Here is a 26,504-nt window from a genome sequence, read left to right on the forward strand (position 1 = left end):
TATGGTCTGTGGATCTTAAAATTTATACTCAGATAATAAACTTATATCTTAAATATTAGGGCATATCCCACTGTAGACTCTGTGTTCTGACATTATTTTATTATTTTTCCCACTCTTAAATAGTTTGCTCATTGCTGACAGGTGAATCATTGAGTTCATCAAAGCAGTCAGTGAAAAGGTTTCACACTAATTGCTAGATTCCGAGTTCAGCAAATTTTGTCTTGGTCTCAGTGTTCCTCTAACACCTATTTCATTTAAAGATGATACTATTTGTATATTTTGTAATGTTCTTTGTCTGCCACTCACTTTGTCAGTGTGCGTGCCTCTCTATCTGACGGACATCCACGACATAGTTGTGATTTCTACTCAACCTTTTCTGTGTCACTGGCTTCTGAGGTCTCCATGCCTCTTCCTTGCTAACTGATGGGAGTGAAAGTCTCCTGTTTAGAAGACTGGCCTAGTCAGAAGATTTATGTATCCTCAGACACAGTGATGAGCTCATTCAGGATTGTGTTATGTGCTAGGCCCCAGAAGACATTAAGATTGCTTTGAGTGAAGTGTGTAACACTCCCTGCAAGTGAGAAAATGTGGGACTTTTGGAGGCCATCACCCAACATCACTCTCCAACTCCCACTCTTTTTTTTTTTCTCAAATGAAAATAGCTTTACAGAAATTCTTTTCTCACAAAAAGAATGTAGGCTGGGGGTGGGAGAGGGCAGAACTGAAAGAACAAAAAAGCATTAAGAAAGAAAAAAACCACACTCACTCCAGGTCTCCTTTTCTGATGGCTTTTTCTTTTCAGATCTGGGACTAGATTTCAGAGGAAACGGTAGACATTTGTAGCTGGGAGGTGGGGAGGTGGAAGGAGAGGTTGCTGCCCCAGGAGCCTAGGGAAGGAAGAGGCAATTTTTCAAAAAGTACAAGTGGCCAGTAACCCCAGGGGAAGATGCTGTCCCTTTCTGGTAATCAGAGGAAGGCAAACACAACTACAGGGAGATGGGATTAGCAAAGAAGAAAGAGTAACAAGGCCTGATATGGGGGAGGGAATGGAGGGGGGCGGGCCCTCTTCTGCCGCACTGCTGGTGGGAGGGGAAATTGGGGACCCGAGTTGGTGGATGACGTAGCTCTCACGTGACCAAGAGCTGACGTGTGCAGAAGTCCTTCTTGTTCTGGTCGTTGTTCCCGTCTGAGTACCAGCTCCCCATTGCCCTGAGGGCGAGCGGGCCTGCAGCAGAGGCAAGAAGGAGGAGGAGAAGGAAATTGTCCCGGATCCCTGCAGGTCAGTGCCTCGGAGATTCCAGAAGGTGGGGGTGGCCGAGGGCGCAGGGCGGAGACCGTCGCGGGTCCTGGGGCGCCTCCGTCGTCTCTCCCACTCGCCGCCGGCTTTCCAAGACATCTGTCCCGCCCGCAGCCCATTTCGTTGCTGCGAAATGGTGAGCAGCGGGGTGTTTGGGGAGGAGCTCAGAGATTAGGAGGTGGGAATCTGGTGGAACCGAGGCCATAATCTGGAAAGGGAGCTGCGGCCTGGGTGTTTGCCCCCAGTACTCCAGGACAGTGCCGGCGGGGAAAGGCTGGACATGGGGAGAGGGGTGTGCAACGTGATGTGTCAGCAGAACCCCGAGAGGGGTCATAGGGGTGGGAAACCTTTGACAACCAGGCCTCCGAATTAGGAAAGAGTTTTCTGTTCTGGGGACCGGTCCGTCCACCAAGCACTTGGTAGCGGCTGTTTCCCGTCTTTCTGACTGTGACTGTGTCTTCCTGACCATGGCTCTGTGTCTTGTGGGTCCGAGCCTCTCCCGGGTTGCCAGTCTTTCCGTAGGTTGCGGCACTACGCCAGGCTAGAGAAGAGGAAGGAAATTAACCCCGATCGGTGAAGGTCGATTTGAGGGTAAGACCAAATGGGGACCCTAACAGGGGCGGTGGTGGGGGTGGGGAGAAACCAGAGATGGCAATAATCTAGGTTGGGTCTGAGTCTGAGTGTGTTTCTTGCACTCCTGGGACTGTGGCGAAATGGCGTGCGTTGTGTGTGTGTGTGTGTGTGTGTGTGCGCGCGCGCGCGCGTGTGTCGCGGGGGGTGGGGTGGGGGAGAATGACAGAAGGGAAACCTATCAGATAGTTTGTTCATAATCCTCTTCTCTCAACAGCATTTAGTCCCCATGTTTTCGATCTGTCATCCTGCAGGTCTGCTGTAGCAGGTGGCACCACTTGAAGCGAGGGAGGAAGTTTCCTCAGATCAGTAGAGGTCGGTGTGGGCGTGGGGGCTGCTTGGAATGGGGGAGGGGTTGGAAATCGCCCGCGGTTGGACAGGCTCACCCAATCCTACCTTATTTCCCTAACATCCCTCCCATTTCAGGCTAGGGAAGGGGCAGGCACGTGCATGTTTTGGATGGCATAGAGAGGTTTTTTTTAAAAAAAATCTGACAACCTATATAGGTGAATCAGGAAAGCAACGAATGTACAGTCAATCCATCAAGGCTTCAGTTCTCACTGGCTCTGGTCTCTCTGCAGATTGCAAGGGTTGTTAGGCGTGGCACACCTCCAGGGGAGGGAAGAAGGGGCAAACTGCCTGTCTGAAGGAGGTTAGTGCAAGGTGCCACTCCCTGGGAACACCCGAGGTTGGGGTGGCTGAGGGCCCAGCAGAGACTATGGGCTCCGTTGCCTTTATCTAGGCTTGGGGAGGGGGTGGACTGCGGAGGGTAGGGGGAGAGTGAAATGAGGAGGAAAGAGTTTGTTAACAATCTACACTTCCTGCCAAGAACTCATTTACTTATCCCTCTGTGCAACTGTCTGCATGGGACAACACAAGGAGAAGAGAAACTCAAACCCCTTTTCCTTCCTCCACCCGCTAGGTCCACCTCCAGAATCAGCTGTTGTGGCCTTGAAGTGGCTGAAGACAATCATCCTCCGAAGGCCTGCACCCAGGCCAGGCCCATAGCCCTCCTCCCCCAGCCTGTGACTACTCTGTTCCTTGGTCCCTGATATCGTCAGGGACGATTGCATGGGCTACGCCAGGAAAGTAGGCTGGGTGACTGCAGGACTGGTGATTGGGGCTGGCGCCTGCTATTGCATTTATAGACTGACCAGGGGAAGAAAACAGAACAAGGAGAAAATGGCTGAGGGCGGGTCTGGGGATGTGGATGATGTTGGGGACTGTCCTGGGGCCAGGTACAATGACTGGTCTGATGATGATGATGACAACAGTGAGAACAAAGGTATAGTATGGTACCCACCTTGGGCCCGGATTGGGACTGAGGCTGGGACCAGAGCTAGGGCCAGGGCAAGGGCCAGGGCTACCCGGGCTCGTCGGGCCGTGCAGAAAAGGGCTTCCCCCAATTCAGATGATACTATTTTGTCCCCTCAAGAGTTGCAAAAAGTTCTTTGCTTGGTTGAGATGTCTGAAAAGCCTTATATTCTTGAAGCAGCTTTAATTGCCCTGGGTAACAACGCTGCTTACGCATTTAACAGAGATATTATTCGTGATCTGGGTGGTCTCCCAATTGTTGCAAAGATTCTCAATACTCGGGATCCCATAGTTAAGGAAAAGGCTTTAATTGTCCTAAATAACTTGAGTGTGAATGCTGAAAATCAGCGCAGGCTTAAGATATACATGAATCAAGTGTGTGATGACACAATCACTTCTCGCTTGAACTCATCTGTGCAGCTGGCGGGACTAAGATTGCTTACGAACATGACTGTTACTAATGAGTATCAGCACATGCTTGCTAATTCCATTTCAGACTTTTTTCGTTTATTTTCAGCAGGAAATGAAGAAACCAAATTTCAGGTTTTGAAACTCCTTTTGAATTTGGCTGAAAATCCAGCCATGACTAGAGAACTGCTCAGGGCCCAAGTACCATCTTCACTGGGTTCCCTGTTTAATAAGAAGGAGAACAAAGAGGTGATTCTTAAACTTCTGGTCATATTTGAGAACATAAATGACAATTTTAAATGGGAGGAAAATGAACCTACTCAGAATCAATTCAGCGAAGGTTCACTTTTTTTCTTTTTAAAAGAATTTCAAGTGTGTGCTGATAAGATTCTGGGGATAGAAAGCCATCATGATTTTTTGGTGAAAGTAAAAGTTGGAAAATTCATGGCCAAACTGGCTGAGCATATGTTCCCAAAGAGCCAGGAATAACTTCTTGATTTTGTAGTTTAGAAGCAACACACATTGTAAACTATTCCTTTTCTCCACCTTGTTTATATGGTAAAGGAATCCTTTCAGCTGCCAATTTTGAGTAATGAATATCATATTGTATCATCAACGCTGATATTTATCTGAGTTGGTCTTCAGGTCTAAGCTGGATGAATGAATATCACTACCTGTTCTGAAAACAAGTTTGTTGCTTTTTATCTCACTGCCTAGATTGAAATATTTTTACTATTTCTTCTGCATAAGTGACAGTGAACCAATTCGTCATAAATAAGCTCCCTCCTGTCATGGGCATTGACTTAATTTGTGTATTATCAATAAAATTGTGTGTTAATGCTGGAAAAAAAAAGAAAGAAGAAAAAGAAACCATCCTTGTCTTTTGGTTTATAATCTAGTTGGAGAGATAAGAAACATACAAACAAAAAGATAACAGAATATCTCAAGCATATATTCATCGTCAAATATGTGTGTTCAGAGCACAGAGGAAGCAAAGGTTTCTGTGGGATACAATAGTCAGCTACAGATTTATGGAGGAAGTGGCCATTTAAAATGAGTCCTCTATGGGATAGGTAGTTAAGGCATTCCGTATGATGGGAGTGACGGGGGACTGGTGTGAGAAAGGCATGGAGGCAGGAACTCTTCTTATGACAGTAAGGGGGAGACTAGTCTGCTTAGAGTGGAGAATGTAAGGATGGGAAGTAAATAAATTTGGAAAGCTGGCTGAAGCCAGTTTGTGGAGAACTGTTTGAATATTATCCCACTGAACGCTGAGAGCCAGTAAATAATTTTGACTAGAAAGAATAATTGGAATTCATATAAAAGTTCCTCTCTCACCCACTGTGCAGTGTGCTTGAGGGTGTGGCAAAATGGATCCTTTCAAACCCTGGTGGCAGGAATGAGCTTACACTGGCACAAGGTTTGTGGAGGGCCATTTTGTAATACATATCATAAGCCTTAAAATAGGTAAACCCTTTGTCCTAAGGAAATAATTGATTCATTGGCCAAAAACTGTATGTACAAGGCTGTTCATCCCAGCAATGTGTGAAATAGTAAAAACTGGAAACAACTTAAACAATTTAGCACACTGGATTGGTTAAATAAATTAAGGAATATTCACGTGGTATAAGATAAATATGTCACTTGCAATCCATATTGCCAGGGAACGATATTCATCATGCATTGTTAAGTGAGAAAGGTAGGTTAGATAGCAGTATTCATAGTATGATTCCATTTTTTTGAGAATATAAGACGTTTAAGTAGACACTAAAAACTCTGGAATTACAGACACCCAAATAGTAACAGTGGTTATCTTTGGGTGGAAGGATAGAGTAATCTTTAACTTTTTACTTTTTATTCATCTATGTGTTCTTATTTATCTAAAACAAATACTGATTTTTTTCAAAAATTTTTGAAAAAGAAAAGTGTTGGGAATGGAGCAGGTGATTGATTGGAGCATGTACTGAGTGGAAAAAATATTTAGATTAAACATGAGGTGGGTTGAAGTTTTCTCTCTGAAATAATAGATGAGTGCTGAAGATGGGGCTCGTTGTGAGGATTAAATGAAGTAATACATGGGAAATACTTAGAATATTCTGGCACATAGCAGTTAATTAAGAAAAGTGAGCACGCTTAATTCCCTCGAATTCAAGGTTGATAGCTTTTTTGGTTGACCTTTGTTTCGCTGGGGGCATTCTGCCACGTGTCAGCATCATTTAATAAATAATAACAACAATAAAGTTTAGCACTTATTAAGTGACCACTGTGTAGAGTGATGTCATTCCTGCAAGGCAACTGTTACAATAATTTCTCAAAGAAATAGGGTTTTCTTATTTCTAAGGACACAAAGTGTTTCATCAGACATGATCTCACCCGCCCTCACAACATATTCCTAGTCAGTTTGGAGATGTTATCCTGCTTTATACATGAGGCCAGGAAAGGGTAAAATCTCTGTTCAGTTATGATCTGGTTTTAGCCCCAGGCTTCCATATACTTACTCTAATGTTGCCTATAGTAGACAAAAGGACCAAGGACTGGTTAGCTTAAAGTTGTTGGGTATGGTGACCCTATTGAATCATGAACACGTGGGGGCTAATTTGACATCAATTTTAAGGATGGGATGAGGGTAAAGGGAACTAACATTTTTCTTGCTCTATTATTAGGCAGGAGAAAAAGATTTGGGAGGGGAAGCCTAATCCATTTAAAATAAGTTGAGTTTGAGGTAACTGTGTGACATCCAGATGGATACACCCTATTGTCACTTGAATGTATTGATCTGGCGCTCAGAGAAGACTAGGCTATAGATACAGATTTGGGGGCCACTGGAGGATGAATGATAATTGAGGACATTGGAGTGGATGTGATCCCCAGAGAGAAGGTGCAGAGAGTAAGAGTGGAGGGCTGCAGAAAGAACTGGGTAAGGGACTGTGGCAGCTGGGGAGAGAAGCATAGAATTGCACCTGTGGATACCCTTCCAGACACTTGTACTATCCATATACCTATATATTCTATACATCAAATTGGATGATACTGTAGATGAATTTTCAGAGCCTGATTTAAAATTTTTCTATTTTTCTACTAAAAATTATTCATTGGAGATCCTTAAGAAAATAGAGACAACAAGAACAAACTTGTCCCCTGACCCGGATCTGTATCTTGAACACCTAAAAAATATTCAGATCAAGCCATGTTGAACTTGGGGTGCTGAGTGACTTTTCTACATGGGGTGAAAAATGAGGTCAACTTGCGTAATGAAAAGCCACCGTGCAGCAGGGGCACAGGTCTGACCAGTGTCCATCTGTTCCTGCAGGTCTCTTTTCTCATCCCTTCCCATTCTTCTTCCCTCTCCCTCCCTCACACTTGTCTTTTTATTTCCTCCTTCTGAGAGACCATTGGCAGTAGTCTCTTTGTGCTTCTGTGTCTTTTGTGGGTGACCGCTTAATTCCCGTGACACCAGGTCATGCACCGGTGGGCATTTGATACAGAATAATAATTGTCATTGCTGTGGTAATACGGTGACCTGGGTGTGGCTGGATGCCAAGATTTTTTGGACCTTTGTTGAACAGAGACTGAGAAGGCACCAGTCTTAACGTGGCACAGCCCTATGTGCACTGCATGTAATTTTGATGTCCCACACCTGGTATTGTTTGGCACGGAATCACCCAGACTTTGGTAAGTGCTGTGTGAGACAGATATGTGACTGCCTGGTCCAGGGAGGCCACAGGGCCGGCCCAGCCACACGCAGATGTCCTCATGCTTTCACATCGGAGGCTGCCACTCTCAAACATTTTGGGAAGGGCACAGTTCTGTGATTGTGGCAGCTCATCGGGGCAGGGAGGGGGCAGTGTCTTCTCTTTAGAGAGGATGGCAACTTCTGGGTAACCGAGGAAATTAGAAACTCAGAGGATATTCTGCTATTTTGGTTTTTCTCTCATCTAATGGTTTTAGGAATTTAAGTGGGTCTATCCCAGTCAAATGTGTTCAAAGGGAATTTTACAAAGGTGGAGTAGAGTTCTCTTATAAATTGTCACCCAAAGCATAATATTTCAAGGCTCAGGAAACTGGTTTTCTATTTTTAAATTCATATTTTACTTGCCTTGTTTCAAAAGAGATTCTAAGTGTAGGTTTAGCAAATTGATGTGGTTCAGGCAAATTTTGTGTTTATGCCTCTGTTTGGTTAATTTCTCCGCTAAATTCCCTTGAGAATGGTTTTTTTGAAGAGTGATTATGACTATTTTCAATGCTATCTTTTTACATTCATTTTACATCACATCCCAGGTTGAACGTTTTATTCTGATTTCTCTGTTTAAACTGTGGCTCTTCCTTGCCTTTAAAGCAGAACTATCGTGCTGCCATCTCGGGGTGCAGAAGACTAGGGTAATGACCCCTGGTTTGCTCTGCCCTGAGGTGTGGTGTCAAGCAGGATAACACATATTTACTTTCAGAGATGTGTATTTCCATGCTTTCCCCTCTCCATTGGGTCCCTCTCAGGCCTTGTGTTAAGGGCTTGGGCAATGTTGGGTTTGGGGGTAAGCCTGAGTGGAGGGAGAAGGTAGGGGGTGGGAAAGAAGCCTTATTGGATGGGTAACTTTATCCTAACAGGTTCATGTCAATGGAATTCAATCCAGCACTGGCAGTGGGCTAAGTGTAACTCTTTGGCCCTGTTGACCATTTACATTTTAAAAAGTGAAAGAGTAAGTGTAATACAAGCATCTTTGTTTGGGCATTAGAGCCTTCTGTTTATTGAGCATTTTTCTAAGTTTGCACATGGACATAACGTGTTATTAAATGGGGTGGAATTTCGTTTTGAAAATAAAATAACAGAATGACAGTCTATGTTACTATAAGAAATGTAATTACCAAATAGATCAGATTCTTAGTGTTGGCTGCTCAGAACATTCTCTCCCTAAGATCAATGTGCATCAGAAACCAAATTATCATCAGAAGGTTGTTTATTTAGTGCTCAGGGAATCAGAGCAAGCTGACTTAGGTAGATGTTAGTGCTGTCAAAGTAGAAGAACCAGGTGCATCCACGTCTGCTATGGAGATTGACTTGTGGCTGAAATCAAATACTTGTATTCAAGAGCTAGAGCATCTTTCTCCCTGGACACAATTAAAAATTTTGTCTGCCTAGATACCCCTTTGCCAGAGGTGGATCATCAGTTGATGGTAGTTTTATGACTTTTAAGATATATTATCAATTAGCTTTCATACAGAGTGAGAGATGTATACTTTTACAACAGGAGAAAACTGTAGTATTTGCAATGCATTCTCTCTTACATGTTGATTAGTATCTTTCTTTTCTGGAATTTTTTTGATGAGTAATGATAATTTGTTATTGATTTTTTTTTGAATCTCAAGCAAAATGAATTGTCACCTCTTTAGTTTTTTTTCCATCTCTATTTCAGTCTTCGCTAAAATGTGGTTTAACTATAATCTTGCTAATTTTTGTGGCTTTCTTTCAATAAGCTGTAATGAAAACCCTGACATAATGAAATGGATCAATAAAAGAAAACTTTTAATTTTTACCTTCTTCCATCATTTAAAATGAATTAAATTGGATTCTCTTTTTGATATTAGAAAGGATGAAATCTAGGCAAGACCAAATAAAACATACAATATTTAAAATATTTTCTAAATCTTAAATCCATTTAAGCTGACTTGGGGAATGATTCTTTGTAATCACTTATTATTTAACATCATCAATCATCAGCTCTTGTTATGCTGGTCTGTGTAATCTATAGCCAAAATTGGAAGTATTAAATTGCACCATGTCGCTTATAATTCCATTAAATTCTGGTTGATTTTCTTCCGATATAAAAGTTAAATCTTTATGTTATGAATGTCATAACTTGTGAATGTCTATAAATATGTCATACATATATCATCACATGTGTTTAGGTGGAAATGACTATAATTGGGGAAATATTAAGATATTAGTAACACTCTGGAATTGTTTTTCAGCTATTTTAAAACTATCAATAGAAGTCCCAGATATATTTGTTTTAACTTAGAAAGGGGAAAAGTTAGTATCTGGGGAAGAAGGCCATATTATAGCTTCTGCATTGGTGGACAGGATTATGCATCCACCTGGGCATTTGACTACCACTCTGAGACAGATTTGGGAATTAACACCAGTCTGAGAGATTATTTTTCATAATGAACTCTATTTTAATCTTCTTTATTGTATTTTCTTAAACCATAGCAGTTCTATTAAAAACTAAAACAGATAAATATGAATTAAAACGTAAAACTGCCCTTTTCTCGCCCATTTTTACAGTTACCTACTATGAATGTGTTTTATGTGTATTTAAACATAAATGATACACGTATTCATATTTTTATCGGAAAATGAAATCACAGTCCATATATTGTTCTGTTCTGCAACTTTTATTTCACTTAAAATACATCATGTGTATATTTCCATGCATATCCTACCTCATTTAACTTTGTTCATGGTGTCTTTTTCTGTAGAAGAGCTACATATTCAGGTAGTCATATAATTCAGCCTTTCCCTTTATGGCTTCTAGGATTCTGGACATGCTGAGGCAAGCTTTTCCTACCCCAAGAGTTTACAATAATTTTTAATATTTTCTTCAAGCTTTTAAAAATAGCTATTTGTATGTGTGTGTGTTTAATCCTTCTGGTATATAATTTTGTATGTGGTATGAAGTAGAGATGTAATTTTATTTCTTTTTCCCATCCCCAGACATTGAATATGCCATCCTTTTCTCCACTTTTTGACAGAACTTTTTAGAGATTATTAGTTATAGGTTATTTACCACATGTTATTCTTCTCTATAAATGGAAACATTATTGCTCTTTTTGCTATCTTTGAGGCATGATGCACTGAAGACTGTTGGTGAAGTCCTATATCACAGAACCTGTTTTATTAAAGTTGGAATGAATAGTATTGGGTTGTGATACTAGTAATTAATTGTTTATGGGTCTATTATGAAGAAATTTGAAACACCAAAGGGTATATACAGTGCACTATGGGCTGTGAAAATGCCACAACTTGTAAAAAGTAGTCTAGCAAGTGACTTACACGAGTGTGACAACACTTCACTCAAAGCATTGACAATGAACAAGCTAATCGGTGTATTTGAGAGTTTGAAAATCTGCTAGCTAACTCAGTCTTCCAAGCAGGAGAGTTGTTACATATTGTCACATGTGCCTTGGAACCGAAGATAAGAAACCGATCTTTTTGAAACATGGAATGAACTGTTAGATCTAGAAGGCTTGAGCACTATGAATTAAGACATTTTGGTGGACACTTACAAGATAAAATAATATTCTTATCAAAAAACTGGAAGAGATACAGATTTAAATTTATAAAAGACACTTGTGTACAAATAGAGAAAATAATATAATGAAAAAACTGAAATAAACATCAGTGACACATTGACACTGAAACAATTGGTTGAAGTAGCAATTGACTAAAACATTCTATGGATGAGTTTGATAGAGGATACTCCTTTCATTAGCAATATATATCCTTTTAAGCAAAAGAAATAAGAAAATAATGTTAGCACATGGTCTCTAGAGTGCAATACTTCCTAAAAACTTGCTAGAATAGAGGAAAGCTATTGATTTTTTTGTGTTTATCTTTGCCTCACCACCTTTTCTATTTTGCTTATTGACTTTGTGATTTTTAAATAGTCCTCTGTGTTTTAGACAAATACAGTCATATCAATTGTAAATAGAAATTGCTTTTAACTTTTCCCAGTTTTACACTAATTATTTATTTTCTTATCTTATTGCAATAACTAGAATCACCCAAAATACTACTGAATAAAAATGGAGATTGTGGATGACCTTGACTTGTTCCTGGTTTTAGTGGAAATGACTTTGGCATTTCATGGTTAGAATGAGGATTGCTGTTGACTGTTGGTAAAAAGCACTTTCAATATTTAAGTTATTCCCTTCTATTCTTGTTGGTACCCATTAGAAGTAGCTGCTGATTTTTTTCTAATCCTACTAGGTCATAGTAGAGCTTTTTATTGCCAAACTTCTGAGTTCTGTTTGTTTATAAGTTTTATAGTTTGTTAATGTTTTATTTTGATTCTTATATTTATTATTAATATTTGTTTATAGTTACCTTTTATGTACTACCTTTAGCAGGTTTTGGTCTTAGGTTTGCTAGCTTTATAAAATTCATTAGTGAACTTTCAATTTTTTTCCTCTTTTCTGGTAGAGTGTAAATAATATTGGTATTATCTCCTCTTTAAATGTTAGATAGAACTGAACTGCAAAACCATTTGATCCTGATTCCTTTTTTTAGTGGTAGGTCTACAGTCACATTTCCAATCTTATCTCTTGTAATTTGTCTACTCAAATTTTCTATTTCTTGGGTTAATGTTGGTAACTTCTATTCTACTGGGAAATCATCCATTACCTTTAGATTTTTAAATTTGATGTCAAAGATGTATATGTAAAATTATAACTTTTAATCACATCTATTTTTGTAGTGAAATCCTTTATTATTCATAATTTGTATACTTTTGCTTTTCTTCCATTATTACTTAGTTTTACTTATGAAGAGTGTGTTTATTTTATTGGCCTTTTCAAAGAACCAGGCTTTTATTTATCATTTCTACAATGTTTTTTGTGGTCATTATTTTTAACTTTAACTTTACTAATTTCTTCTATCTTTGGATTTGTTCTATTGTGCTTGTCTAATGCTTCAAGAATAGGGCTTATTTCTTTTATTTATGGCCTTCTTGAATAATAATGGTAATTAAGATTATTTATTTTTCTCTGAATACAGCTTTAGCCATGCCCCATAAGCTTTGATATGATGTATTCTCTTTTTCTTTGCTTTCCTTATAGCTTGCAATTTTACTTTTAATTTCCTCTTTGACCCAGGGGTTATTATGGAGAACAGTGCTATATTGTCAGGCAGTTACGTTTAATGGTGATCTTTTATTATTTATTTCTAATTTTATTTTGTTAAGGTAAGAGGATGTGCCTATAAATTCTCTCCTTTTTAGAATGTATTTTCTCTTATATTTAATCTGTTTTTAAATTTGAAAATCATGTTTTTCAATCCCAGAAATTATTTTTTTCTGCTTTACTTGTATTCCTTTCAGTGCTCTTATTACTTATTTTGCTAAAGATTATATCTGACTCCTTAAGTAGTTCTATTTCAGTGGGAGATAATATAAGTTTTGAAGTGCACAGACGTGAATATGAATAGTCATCTGTGGAAGTAATACAAGGGACTGGAGAAATTTGGAGAATAGAAACTCCAAGGAAGGTCTTCTGGGAGATATCCCTTGGAGGCAGGACTGGGATTTGATTGAAATAATTTTATGATTCTGCATTTATTCTTCACTATATGTGCATTTTCTTCAAACATTGTTTCTTAGACATACCTAGTGATGCCTACCTAAGTGGTAGATTAAAGATTTTTTAGAAAGTATCTTTAGACTCTTACCCATAATTCGTTTGTTTTCTCACTCTGTCTCTCTTACCTCTTCCAGATTTGCAATGTATCTCATTAACACAGTGCTCCAGCTATCATTATTGTATTGTATTGTACGTTGATTACCTTAGTTGTAGCTTAAAAAAGCTATGCTCAGAATTTAGTGTCCAAGAGAAAACAGGGTGCAGGCAAATAAGCTGTGTAGAGACTATGGCTTGACCAACAGCTGATACCATTTCCCAATGGGCTCATCCTACTTATGTCTCTGAGGGAAACCTCTGAATAGTCAGAAAGAAAAAAATATACAGTAATTTACTAAGGGATGGGATGACAGACACCAAAAACTACATGAACATTTCCATGTACTCTCTCACATATTTATGTGTATGCATATATGATATAATATTATGTTTTAGATATAAACTTATATTCTTGTTTTTCTCTCCCACAGTATTTCTTACTTTTCCATTTTCCCCATTCCTTTCTTCAGGAAAAGTTTATGGAAGGGCTTTGTCATTTCCCAAAGCCCAAACACATGAAAGTATCATGCTAGGTATAGTTGATGCTCTACACTAAGATGTGTCTAGTTATGGTTTTATTTGTATTCAACCTGCTCAAGAGTCAGTGTGTTCCATATAAGGATTCATGTCTTGCTTCAGTTATTGAAAATTCTGTGCCACAATCTCTTCAAATATTACCTTTTGCTTATTCTCTCTAGTCTTTTTTTATGGAACTTCTTCCAAGCGTATTTTGATATTTTTCATTCTTTCTGCCATGTCTTCTAGCTTCTCATGCATATTTTGCACCACTTTACCTTTTTATGCTGCATTCTGGGTGATTATTTTTTGAGATATATCTTTAAATGTCTTAATTATCTCCTTGGGTTTGAGTTTACCTCTGCTAGAATCATACAACTTTAACCAGTTCCAGATTAATTTTTATGTAGTTTGTGTCCTTTGGGTTCACTAACATGTAGGAACTGTGAATTCAACCCTACACCTATGGGTGGAGCTGGCCTGGGTTCTGATTGCTCTCAGGGATCTCTTTATCCACCCATAACCTCACATAAAAGACAAGCTTTCTTGTTATATATCTTTGCTGTGAGAAAAGGTTTTCTAGTCATCATTTTAGGTACTGGTTGTGCTTCTATGAGATCTGGATTTAGACAGGAGCTCAGTACCAGCCTCCCATCTTCCACTGACTAGAGGCATTGCCTCCTGTGGCCATGTGGGATTAAAACCCTGTTCCCCAGCCCTTAAAGCCAATATCCATCTGTTCGTCTTTATCTCTTGCTCACTGCTGTAAGTTCCTTCTTTGTTCCTTGGGGATTTCCATTTCATGATTATGAGCTTGACTATATTACTACTTTTAGAGGGGGTTCATATTCTATAATTTCTGTGAGTTTTAAGTGGAAGGGGTCAGTTCCGAGTCAGTTCAGCATGCTATTGACTGGAAGTTCCTCATATAGGTTTGTGGGATTGGATTGTGTAGGTGACTTATGTGATGCCTCTTAAGAGATATCTTGGGGGAATGCTGTTTTATATTTCTTCCAGCCAAATAATATAGGGTCTTACCAAGCTTTCTGTATCCCAGAATGGCAATGGCAGGGAAGCAGCAGAGAAAGCCTTGATCATTCAAGGAAGACACAGAAGCAAATAGAGAGCCATCTTGTCTGAAGGGGCCACAAGGAGGGAATGGAAGTGGTGAATTATGTAGAATAATACTAGAACCACATGGACTCCTTCCTTCTAAGAACTCTAAGGCACTCCATAAGCATTCTTGAACTTAGACACAGCATGGAGAAAACAGTAGATCTTGAACTGATACTGTTTCAGTCACCCCCATGGAATGAGAAGACAAAATGAAAATTGTGAGTATTGCTATGGAAAATAAAAGTTGGATGTCTTACACACTTGAATTTGTGGACTGAGATTTATTCCAGTTACATATAAATACATACATATATACACACATGCATATTTGTATATGGATAGTAAACAAGCTGGAAGGATATACCACAGTGTATTAGAATGGCATTCTGTAGCAGTAAGATTACAAGACATTTAATTTATATTTTCTTCTTTGCCTAGTTAACTACACTTTTTCGTATTTTAGCTCAAATTTTACTCCTTGGGGAATTTTTTCTGTCCCCTTTCTACCCCCTTCAGAGAGCTTTGATGTATATTCTTATATACCGGTGTCCCGTTGTTTCTTTGTACTTATATGGAATTATAATTATGCATGCACTTGTGTGATTATTTGATTAATGTATATCCCCCACTAGTCTGTGAGCTTCATGAATGCAAAGACTTAGTTTGTTTTTCTCACCATTGTATTCTCAGTACCTTGCATAGGCACTCAATAAAGACTTACTAAATGGATAAATAAATACATTTCTACATTGTTTGAATATTTTACAATGATTGTATTAATTTCATTATTAAAAGAAAATAAAGATTATCCTATTTAGAACAAATATAAACATAGATCTTCTGGGCCGGTGATTATTTGAGGGTCACACTTCCTAATAAGAATGTGTTGGTAATTATAGCTTCTCTCTCCTGAAAAATCCACATACACCCTCCTTTCATTCCTAACACACAACTTTACATATACTTTAGGTATTTCTAGACTTGGCCAGAGAACACCTGGTCTAGGTTTATCAGTATGGTCAGTGGGTGAGAGTTCCTTGGACACTGGCCTAAGCCTGGCTGAGGGGCCACCAGAGAGGACGTGGAATGGCAGGGAGCAACCCTGCTACAAGGCTAGGCTCCTCCTGGGTTCCCTGGAGTTTGGGAATGAGAGGCCTACCAGACTGCACTCCTCAGGCTAGGTGGGAGGTAGTAGACACGGTCCAGGGAGGCTTCTACTCAGGGAGAGAACAAGTGTGTCTGGGGGGCTCTCCCCGCAGTGATCACTTCTCTAGGCTACATGGAAACCCTCAGGTGCAGGGGTCTAGGAGAGAGCGATCCCATTCTGTTTTCCATTGGTGGGAACAGTGCTCCCATCTATGTTGAGGCTGAGTTATCTTTATGGGAATTTGGGAGAGGGATGGAAGGGGCCAAAGGCATTTACCCAGGTTACCACCTTGGTCACCTGTTAGTGTATATTTTTGAAGTGAGCAACAGAGTCAGGTGCAAAGAATGAGAGGCTGTGGAATATGGGAAGGGGTTGGGAAACAGCACCTTATGCCCATCTTGACAGGACAGGGAGAATCAGACCATCTTTGCAACCCTTACACTCTCAGCTGCCTCGGCCTCACAGCTCTTCCCTTTGCTCAGTTGAATCTCACTGTTCAGAAGGATTCAGTCTAAAAACTTATCAAATACTTTAAGCATGTGGGGGACTTCCCTGGTGGTCCAGTGGTTAAAGACTTCGCCTTCCAATGCAGGGGGTGCGGGTTCAATCCCTGGTTGGGGAGCTAAGATCCCACATGCCTTGTGGCCAAAAAACCAAAACGTAGAATGAAAGCAATATTGTAACAAATTCAATAAAGACCTTAAAAATGGTCCACATTAAAAAAATCTTAGAAAAATGTACTTTAAGCATGTTTATAACACTTCATATGTAGAAAAACAGTACAATCGTAAAACTTAATTGGACTAAGGCACTTGCATGAAGCAAAGCTTCCTTCTTAAGTTGGAAATATTTTTTACGATATATTTTTCCTCGAATTGATTCCTTGTTACTTTTTCAGTGAAAGTAATTTCATTGCCTTTTTTTCTGATGGTAAAAAATGATTGCATGCTGATGCTTATTTTTAAGGGCTGCAATAGTACTAGAAAATACGAGGAAGTAAGTACAAATCTCATGTTTACTCTCTGTCTCTACTACTGACTTCCTGCCCACTCTCTAACCCCAATCCCCTGCTCCATTTTGGTATATGGATATGGTTGCAGGGGAGATCGAAGATGTTACTGCCCCAGGGGATTGAAGGTGGAGGGAGGGGGCCTGAGGATCAGGCTAATCTTGTGAAAGATATCGATGGGGCTGAAAACATTTGAAAACTGTTACCCAGAGTCAGAAAAAGCAGCTACTGAGACCAGCATCCTGGATGATTAATGTCTTTTAATAACATTTTATAATTCCTTCCACAAAGCTCTTGCCTATTGTGGCAGAGGCTGTTAATGCTCCCCAATATTCATGTTGTCCGCTTCCTCCTGGGTATCCAGCTAGATGACAATGGTAAGTGTCCCTTTTGATTGAGTGCAGCCATAAGTCTGATTCTGGGCCAAAGAATTGTGGCAGAAGTGATGTAAGTCACCTCCGGATTTTTCCACGTAAAACCTCTCCATGCTTGACCTGTCCTCTCTCTTTTCCCATCCACCAGCTGAATGGATGGACAGCAAAACCTCCCTGCTGAACTGAAACATTAACTTGAGACTCTTTTGTGGGAAAAAATTATTTTTGCTTTCAAAATCATACTTTTTTAAGTCTTTTGTTGTAACAGTTTTACCCTTTTATGCTACTATGACATTGATGGCTTTCTTTCCTTCCTTTTTTTTTTTTTGGACCTCAGATGATGAAGATTACACTAATCAGATTCCTTCCTTCATATCATACCATTTGCATAGGTCTAATCAAAACCTTTTCCTCTTTGAAAGGCTTTTTGGCACAAGATCTATTCTGCTTATTTTAATAAATATATAAATAAGTTTAAAAGACCCCTTTTCTTTATTCACTCATTTACTACTTTGTTTCTTTCATCTCTATTCCTCACTTCCATCTTCCTCCCAACGGGCAACCGTTCTAATATATTTGATGTGTATATTCTTGTTTGTCTGAGTTCTTTTAGAACTTACGTTATTTAGTATGCATGAATTTTTAATTTAGATAGTGGTATGTTGCTGTGGTTCTTATTTTGTTTTTCTTTTCCCACTCAGCAGTATTTTTTTTTTTATGTTACATGTTACTCTGGGTACATCTAATCTGTAGTTTCCAGCTTTTGCATGATGTACGAAAGTGTTCATCCACTCTAATTTACTTCTTCATTTTCCTAGGAATAGAATCTAGACTGCTTCCAACTCCTTACTACCCCAAACACTGAGATGAATGTCCTCATATATGTCCCCTTATGGACCTGTGTGAGAAGTGTTCTGGAATATAAAAATGGAATTGTTAGGTCATAGGGCACATATACAATTAATGTGATTAAATACTGTCAGATTGCTTTTTGGAATAGCAGTGACAGTCTAAAATCTAATTAGCTGCCTGTATGTGTAAGAGTTCCTATATCCTTGCACTCTTACTAACACTTGGCATTTCCCATCTTTTGAATTGCTGGCCAAATAGGTTGTAAGTGTACAGGTATCCTCCGCTTTTTGAAAGTTCACTTTTACGAAAGACTTAACCTTAGTAGCTCTTTCTGCTAACAGAAAGAAATCTGAAGAGGATTTTGCTCTTATGAAAAATGGAGAAAAGTGAAAATAGCAGTTCAGGGTTTGTTTTGCAGCAAGCCATTATAGAGGCAGCGTGCACCCAGAGCAGCAGGAGTAGCACCATCAAGTTCCTTCTCCCGGAACTACACTCAGTATCAAGCTACCATAGCTTTGAACTGTGTCTGTGAGCATCTGTGTTTTATCTTGATTTATTTTGTGCATCCGTTAGCAAGATGTGTCCTAAGGTAATTGTTTCTTCACTTTAGACCATTTCTGCTTATGAAACACTCTACTTTTGGCCAGTGGGGGAAACCTGTATTTATAACTATATTTTAATTAGCAATTATCTGATTAATAATGAGTTTGAACATCTCCATGTATTTTTTTTTAATTTATATATATTTTATTTTTGGCTGTGTTGGGTCTTCGTTTCTGTGCAAGGGCTTTCTCTAGTTGCGGCAAGCGGGGGCCACTCTTCATCGCAGTGCGCGGGCCTCTCACTGTCGCGGCCTCTCTTGTTGCGGAGCACAAGCTCCAAACGCGCAGGCTCAGCAGTTGTGGCTCACGGGCTTAGTTGCTCCGCGGCATGTGGGATCTTCCCAGACCAGGGCTCGAACCCGTGTCCCCTGCATTGGCAGGCAGATTCTCAACCGCTGCGCCACCAGGGAAGCCCTCTCCATGTATTTTTAAGCATTTTGGTTTTCCTCTTCTCTAGGTGTACTTTTCATATATTTTGCCAATTTAGGGTGGTGTGTCTCTGTCTTTTTCTCTTGGATTTGAAGAGTACTGTGCATATGCTAGATATTAATCCTTTGTTAGTTTAAAATATTGCAAATATCTTTTTTTCTGTCTGTCATCTATTAACTTTGTTCATGGTGTCCTTTATTGAATAGAAATTCTGATTTTTATATAACAAAATCTATTAATCTTTTTTGCCATATGGTATGTATTTCTGAGGTTTTGTTTAAGAAATTTTTGTCCAATTCTAGGCCACAAAGATATTCTCCTATATTATCTTCTATTAACTTCATAATTTTAACTTTCATATTTAGGTCTTTCATCCTCCAGAGTCCAGATTTATATTTGGTGTTAGGCAGGGGTCCAGTTTTATTTTTCTCCAAATCGAGAGCCAGTCTTCCCAATACCATATACTAAACAGTCCATCCTTTTCCATTGATTTGTAGTGCCAATTTTATAGTATATTAAGTTTTTATATTTACTTAAGTCTGTCTCTAAGCTTTTACATTTATCTGTTTATCTCTTACATATTTCTTTTATTACTGTGATATGGCAGGGACAGCTAGTACTCACCAAATGATCTTTGTTTTTTCCTACTCTCCTGCCTGCCTTGCATTTATAATAATTGAGGCCATATGACTAGATCTGGACAAGGTACTATAAGCAAAAGTAATGTGAATTACTTCTGGCCCAAGGTAGTTTAAAATCCTGTATAAGAGGCCACATTTGAGATGGAGGAGGCACGAGATAGAAGAAACCACAAGATGGAAGAGTAACAGCATGGAAGACTGAGAGCTGCCCAACCGGCATTGAATTTTATGTAAACAAGAAATAAACTTTTGTGTATTCACTGAGATTTGGGGGTTCATTTGTTACTGCAGCATAACCTATTGTTATCTTGACTAATGATATAATTTTGTAGTATATCTTACTATTTGGTAGAATCAGTCTCCCCTCTTTATCCTTATTTTTCAAAATTGGCATAGCTCTTTTAGAGTCTTAATACTTCATATATATATATGTTAGAATGTGTCAGTCAAGCTTTGATAGCTATTTTTCATGTTAAGCCAATTTTGCATTCCAAGTTGATCATGAAAAAATTTTTTATACATAGCTGGATTCCACTTGCTGGTATTTTGTTTAAAAATTTTACATTTATGTTTATAGGTAAGACATGTATAGTTTTCCTTTTTCATACTAACTTTGGTTTTGATATACAGGTTAGTACTAGTCTCATAAAATGCATTGGATAGTATTACTTATTTCTGTTCTCTGGAAGAGTTTGTACGAGATTGGAATTATCAATTCCATCTGGGCCTATTTTGGGGAGCAGAGGGACTTTTAAACTACTGATTTAATTTCCTCAGTGGTTATAGGACCCTTTAGAGTTTCTGTATCTTTTTGAGTCAGTTTTGGTAAGTTCTATTCTTCAAGGGATTCAAACATTTCATCCACATTTTCAAATTCATTGCATAAAGTTAATCATAATATTCTTTTATCTTTAAAAATATTTGCTTACTCATTATTATGTCCTCTTGTTCATTGCTAATATTTTTTCTTAACACCTTTTTTTCCTTGATTAGTCTCACCAAAGGTTTGCTTTTTTAAATTATACCATTCACAGGACCAGGTTTTGGCTTTGTTGATATTGTCTAATGTATTTTTACTTTCTATTTCATCTATTGCTGCTCTTGTCTTTTTCATTCTTCTGTCTTTATTCTGTTGGTCTTTTTCTAACTTCTTAATTTGGATGCTTAGCTTATCAATGTTTAGCCTTTTTTTCTAGTCTAAAATAAGATTTAAAAAAATAACTTTATTGAGAGATAATTCACATACTAAATTCACCTATTTAAAGTGTACAATTCAATGTGTTTTAAGTATATTCACAGAGTTGTACAACCATCACCACAATCAATTTTAAAACATTTTTATCACTCCAAAAAGAAACCCTGTACCCTTTAGCTGTCACTCTTCATCTCTCCTCCACTGCCCCTCCAGCACTTGTCCACCATGATTCTACTTTTTGTCTCTATAGATTCACCTATTCTGGACGTATCGTACAACATAAAGATTTAAGGCCATAAATTTCCCTTGAAATACCGTTTTTACTGAATCCCACAAATTTTGATCTTTAGCATTCTTCTTATTATTCAATTCTCAGTATTTAAAAATTTCCACTATGCTTCCTTTTTAACCCATTGATTATTTAAAAATATGTTTTAAAATTTCCAAGCACATGGATTTTTAAAATGTTGTCTTTTTATTATTGATTTTTATTCTAATTGCATTTTGGTCAGATAAGGTGAACTTTATGAAACTGATTCTCAGAAATTTGTTGAGACTTGATTTATGGCCAACTATGTGATCAATTATTGTAAAAGTCCTGTGTATGCTTGAGAAGAAAATGTATTCTCCTATTATTGGGTGCAGGATTCTGTTTATTTTCATTAAATCAGCTTGTTGATTGTATTGTTCTCTATTCTATAACTTTACCATTTTTAGCAAATACTTGTCCTTTAAATATTTTAGAAAAGTGTGTCGAATTATCCCATGTGATCGTTGATGTTTTCATTTCTTTTTTTCTTTACATATTTTGAGGTTACTTTATTAAATGCCCACACACTTAGAATTGTTATTTATTTTGGTGAATTGAACCATTTATCATCAGTTAAAAAATCTTACTTTGAAATAATTATAGATTTACAGGAAGTTGCAAGGATAATACAGAGAATTTTTCTGTACCTTTCACACAGTTTTCCCCAATGGTTACATCTTACATAACTATAGTGTGATATGAAAATTAGGAAACTGACATTGGTACAATATGTGTGTCTAGCTCTATGCCATTTTCTCTCACCATGGCAACCAAGATTCTAAACTCTTCCAACAACGCAAAGATCTCCTTTGTGTTATCTCTTTCTAGTCACACACACTCTCCCCCTTACCATCCCTAACTCCCTATTCTTCATTTCTATAATTTTTTTCATTTTAAGAATGTTATATAAATTGAATCATAGAGTATGTGTTTTTTTTTTGAGATTGGCTTTTTTCCCCCCACTCAGTACAATGCCCTTGAGATCCACTCAAGTTGCTTTGTGTATCAATAATAGTTCATTCCTTTTTATAGCCAAGTAATATTCCATGGTATGGATATACCATGGTTTGTTTAACCATTCACATATTTTTTATCTTTAATAATGCCTTCTGTCTTAAAACCTATTTTTGTCTTATTAATTTGGCTCTTCCAACTTCCTTTTGGTTAGTGTTTACATGGTATATTTTTCTGACTTTTACTTTCAAAGTTTCTGCATGCTTATTCTTTATCATGTAGCTTGATTTTTTAAATCTGACAAAATCTTTTAACTAGTAAGTTTAGCCCATTTTTTCTTATTATGATTACTAATACATGTGAGTTCTGTGCTTTCTCTTTTTCTTGCTCTTTTAAGGCTTCACATTTCTCACCTTCTTTTGGATTAAATTATTCTTCTTAGTGCATTTTTCCCTTTAATGCATTGGACATTTTACACTCTCTATTATTTTAGTGGTCACTCTTGCAATTTTATCATTCATATCTAACTTAAGTCTAGAGTTAATCAATTATATTAAGAATAGATGAGAGTCCCAATTGTGATTAATTTGGACTGATATAAACTTATGTTCTTAGGCACACTCAAAATCTATAATTCTTTTCTTTTTTGTTCTGATAATGCAATATCACCCTCAGACCTAAGGTGTTTTCACATTTGAAAGTATGAATCTCAGTTAAGGCAGGAGGCAAATTGCTATTTATTTTCCTTATAAGCAGGGCACAGTGGTAACTATTTTAAAAAGGCCTAGAAAGGCTCAGAATTTCCCAGATCACCTTCTTGAGTTACCAGTGTTCCCATTTTACTAAAGAAATCTGATGAAATGGTGCATTCAACTGATATAACAATTAAGTAATGGAAAAGGCCAGTTTCTAAACTTATTCTTCAAGTTGTCTCTGACAGCTTTAAGTGGAGAAAGATTCATGCAGTAGGATTTTGTAATTGCTTTATTTTATCTTTTACATTGAATCAGGTATTTCATAATTTAGTCTACTCATTGTTTTCACTGGAATTTGCTCAATGATTTTAGAAACAAACATCTGATCTCACCCAAATCCTCTTCTCCATGAAACCATTCTATGGGAGGAACAACCTTGTCACCTAGAACCCATTGTCAGTGGGAAAGGACACTCAGTTAATTGTAGGCTATTAGTTTTCAAACCCAGACTGTGGAAAAAATTCTTATTTGCATTTTGCCCACCTCAACCCAAATACCTCACGTTTTCTTGAGACTCTATTGCTTACTACCCACTTCTGGTCTTACTCTTAGTCTGTAGACTTTTGTTTAAGCACAACAAGGGAATTTAAGGAAAGATGTTGTGATATATCTTACAAGTAATGGAAAAGTTGAATATCTGGCCTGATAAAGGATGGAAACAAGTGCAGCTCAGGGACTCCAAGAGCAGGAGTTTGTATCACTTCATCCTTGTGCTCTACCACTAAAATGACAGCCCTGTATTCTCAATTCTTGCATTTATCAGTTGATATTCTTTAAAAATAATTTAAAAAACCATGATAACTTTCGATCCAGTTGTTTACCCAGACCAATAAATTAAAGCAAGGAAGGCAGGACTATTCAGTGCAAACATGGTTGTGAGAATTGCCCCCACTTCAACCATGCCCTGAACACACAATGTAGAAGGTAAAAACTATAGTACTACAGAATGTCTAAGGAATGTTTCAACAATCATGCTTAAGTAATAATAGAACACTATATAGCTGGTGCTCAATTCCTGGTGCCTATTGTCATAATTTTACTAGGTTAAATCTTTCCAAAGAACTACCTTTTTAAATCTCAGCACCACCTGGACTATGCTGTTGATCGTTCTCATGCGATGTGATTTAAGACGCAAAAACCTAGACTTTAGGAAATGAAATATTTGCCTATTGTGTGATTCTTAGCTCATTCATAAGACCAGACTACATGTCTCTGCATGGGAATAGGTTCCATCTGAAGGCGATGGAAATTTCCACTGCTAATCAGAGCAAAGGAAGCTGGTTGGATTACCTTCATATCTGGGATCAAGCCAAGAGACGTTAATGCATCCATCTTCAGTATATGAGCTCAGATACCATCTCTACTTCATCCAGAAGAAGACATTGCTGTTCCAGGATTGACATCTTTTCAGATTCTCCTTATTAAGGTTTCAAACAATCTTGGGTCCAGCCTCACCCAGGGTCACCTCGTTACCAGAGCAATGATATTCTTTATTAAATGACCATGGGTTTGATGTCATATGGGTTACAATGGTCACAGTAAAACTGAGTAAGGTCAACATTAGGCCCCAGAGTCCTCCATCATTTCTCTCCTAAAAGGAGAAACAAAAAAGGCTTTCACCTTCATTATTATCACCACTGATCTCTTCAGAAAATCCTTAAATATTACGAGCTGTCAAGCCTATGGTTGTGGATACAAGCTTTCCAAAATTCTAATTTTGCTTGAAAGCTCAAATTTTATTGTTGGTGGCAAATACAGTCAGTTGTTTTTCTTGAAGGTTCACCTCATTAATTTTCAAGAAAATGTCTGCCCAGTACTCAAGTCTGAAAAACCACAGTCTTTCTGCCAGTCATTCTTTCAAGTAAAAATTGTGTTCCATGTCAAAAGCAGCTAATGCAGTGCACAACTCAAATGATTGTGCAAACATTTTCCTTCGAGACAACCACTGTATTAAGCTATGCAGGAGAAGTGCTTTGTGCACACTTCGTGTTACACAGAATTTTAAAAAGATATGCACTCAATCATCAAGATTTAATAAAAATATAATTTTATTATAAATAAGGACTCCATTAAAGACATTTAGAAATGAAACTGGATTACAAAAATTTGTTGAGTGTGTGGCTGTAAAGAATTCAATCACTACTAGTACAGTTTGGGGACACTGCCTTGATCTATGCTGAGGCACCAGCAGTTTTACCAACCATTGCTTTATTTTGAAAATAATTTTGACCTTACAGTTTCAGGGACCTGTAGTGGTCTGTGAACTACACATTGAGAACCACTGATGTACAATACGATTCCAATTCTGTGTAAAAATACACTGAGATGACATAATAAACATCTGAAAGAATTTTCACTGACTTTCAATTGCAGGAGCCTTTTTTCGACTGATGCCACAGACTCTTACATATGGTGAATGTCTTTTCATGCCAATAATATAAAAGTACATCACAGTTTTTAACAGTTGCATACTATTTTACTGTGTGGACATACCACCTATTATTTAGCCAATTCCATAGTGTTAGATATTTAAGTTGCTTCTTTTTCTCTCTTAGAAACACTGCTCAATTGAATACCCTTGATATTCCTCTGTATACAATTATTTGATTATTTCCGTAGGGAAAAATATCCTACAAGTGCAATGCTTGGCTGAAAGGCAGGTGCACCTTTAAAGCTTCTTATATAGATTGCCAAATTGCCTTCCAGATAAGTTGTGCCAGTATATTAGGCCAACCTGTCCGTTTTCTATGTGCCCCCCTCCCAGGAGTCCCTGTCTGTATTTCTGCCACAGCCTACCATACACTTGCACCAAAATGAAGATTTCATGAGAGGTGTCAGGAGAGCAGGTTGCGTTTGGAAAATCTCTGCAACTTCTCCCATTTTCTTCTTTCATTGCTTCACTGGGCCAGGGAGCAGAGGAAGGAAGATTTTCCTGCTCTTAAGTGAACTCAGAGGTGGGGGTGGGGTTCCCATAAAGGCCTCACCACTGCCCCTCTTCTAAACAAAGGAGGACCTAGACCTCTAACCTGAGGGGGGAAAAAATCACTTTGCACCAAGAGTCATTCTTTTTGTAGCACTGCTCTTTCTCGTCATTATAAATGGTGACTCAATAAAAAGAAAAAAAAATGGAAAGAAAAAAAATGGTAACTCACTTTGGCATTGCTTGGTTGCCAGAACTGCCCAAGAAAGAGGGCTTTCTCTGTCAGAACCTGCACAAGATCATACAATCCTTCCTCTCTCTTGACCTATAGCCAAGATAGCAGATTTTGGTACTTTTTTTGGTAAGCATCTCTTATCATCATTCCCTAACATTTCCTATAGCCATCGCCCTATTTCACTCTTCATCATCTCATGCTTGGTTTATAATTTCCTAACAAATGTCTCTACACCTAACCCCATCCCAGCTCCAATCCATTTTGCACATTGCCACCAGATTATTTTTCCTTTTGCCAAAAATGCCCAGTAACTCCCAGAAAATGACAGGATCATATTTCAATCTTCAGCTTGG

General features: G+C 38.2%; 1 protein-coding gene across 3 annotated transcripts; it reads left to right on the top strand.

The window, feature by feature from the left end:
• The first annotated feature begins 1,130 nt into the window (after positions 1-1,130).
• ARMCX3 (armadillo repeat containing X-linked 3) lies at positions 1,131-5,909 on the top strand. 3 transcript variants are annotated; one of them, XM_061178670.1, is made up of 5 exons: positions 1,131-1,279; positions 1,809-1,888; positions 2,182-2,242; positions 2,509-2,579; positions 2,850-5,909. In XM_061178670.1, exon 5 carries the CDS (start codon positions 2,999-3,001, stop codon positions 4,136-4,138), a length of 1,140 nt encoding a protein of 379 aa, XP_061034653.1. In that variant the 5' UTR covers positions 1,131-1,279; positions 1,809-1,888; positions 2,182-2,242; positions 2,509-2,579; positions 2,850-2,998; the 3' UTR covers positions 4,139-5,909. The 3 variants fall into 3 exon arrangements, with proteins under 3 accessions (XP_061034653.1, XP_061034656.1, XP_061034654.1); XM_061178671.1 differs by lacking the exon at positions 1,131-1,279 and adding an exon at positions 1,288-1,433; XM_061178673.1 differs by lacking the exon at positions 2,509-2,579.
• The last annotated feature ends 20,595 nt before the right edge of the window (positions 5,910-26,504 follow it).

The sequence above is a fragment of the Eubalaena glacialis genome, chromosome X, assembly GCF_028564815.1.
Source record: "Eubalaena glacialis isolate mEubGla1 chromosome X, mEubGla1.1.hap2.+ XY, whole genome shotgun sequence".
Classification (NCBI taxonomy): Eukaryota; Metazoa; Chordata; class Mammalia; order Artiodactyla; family Balaenidae; genus Eubalaena; species Eubalaena glacialis.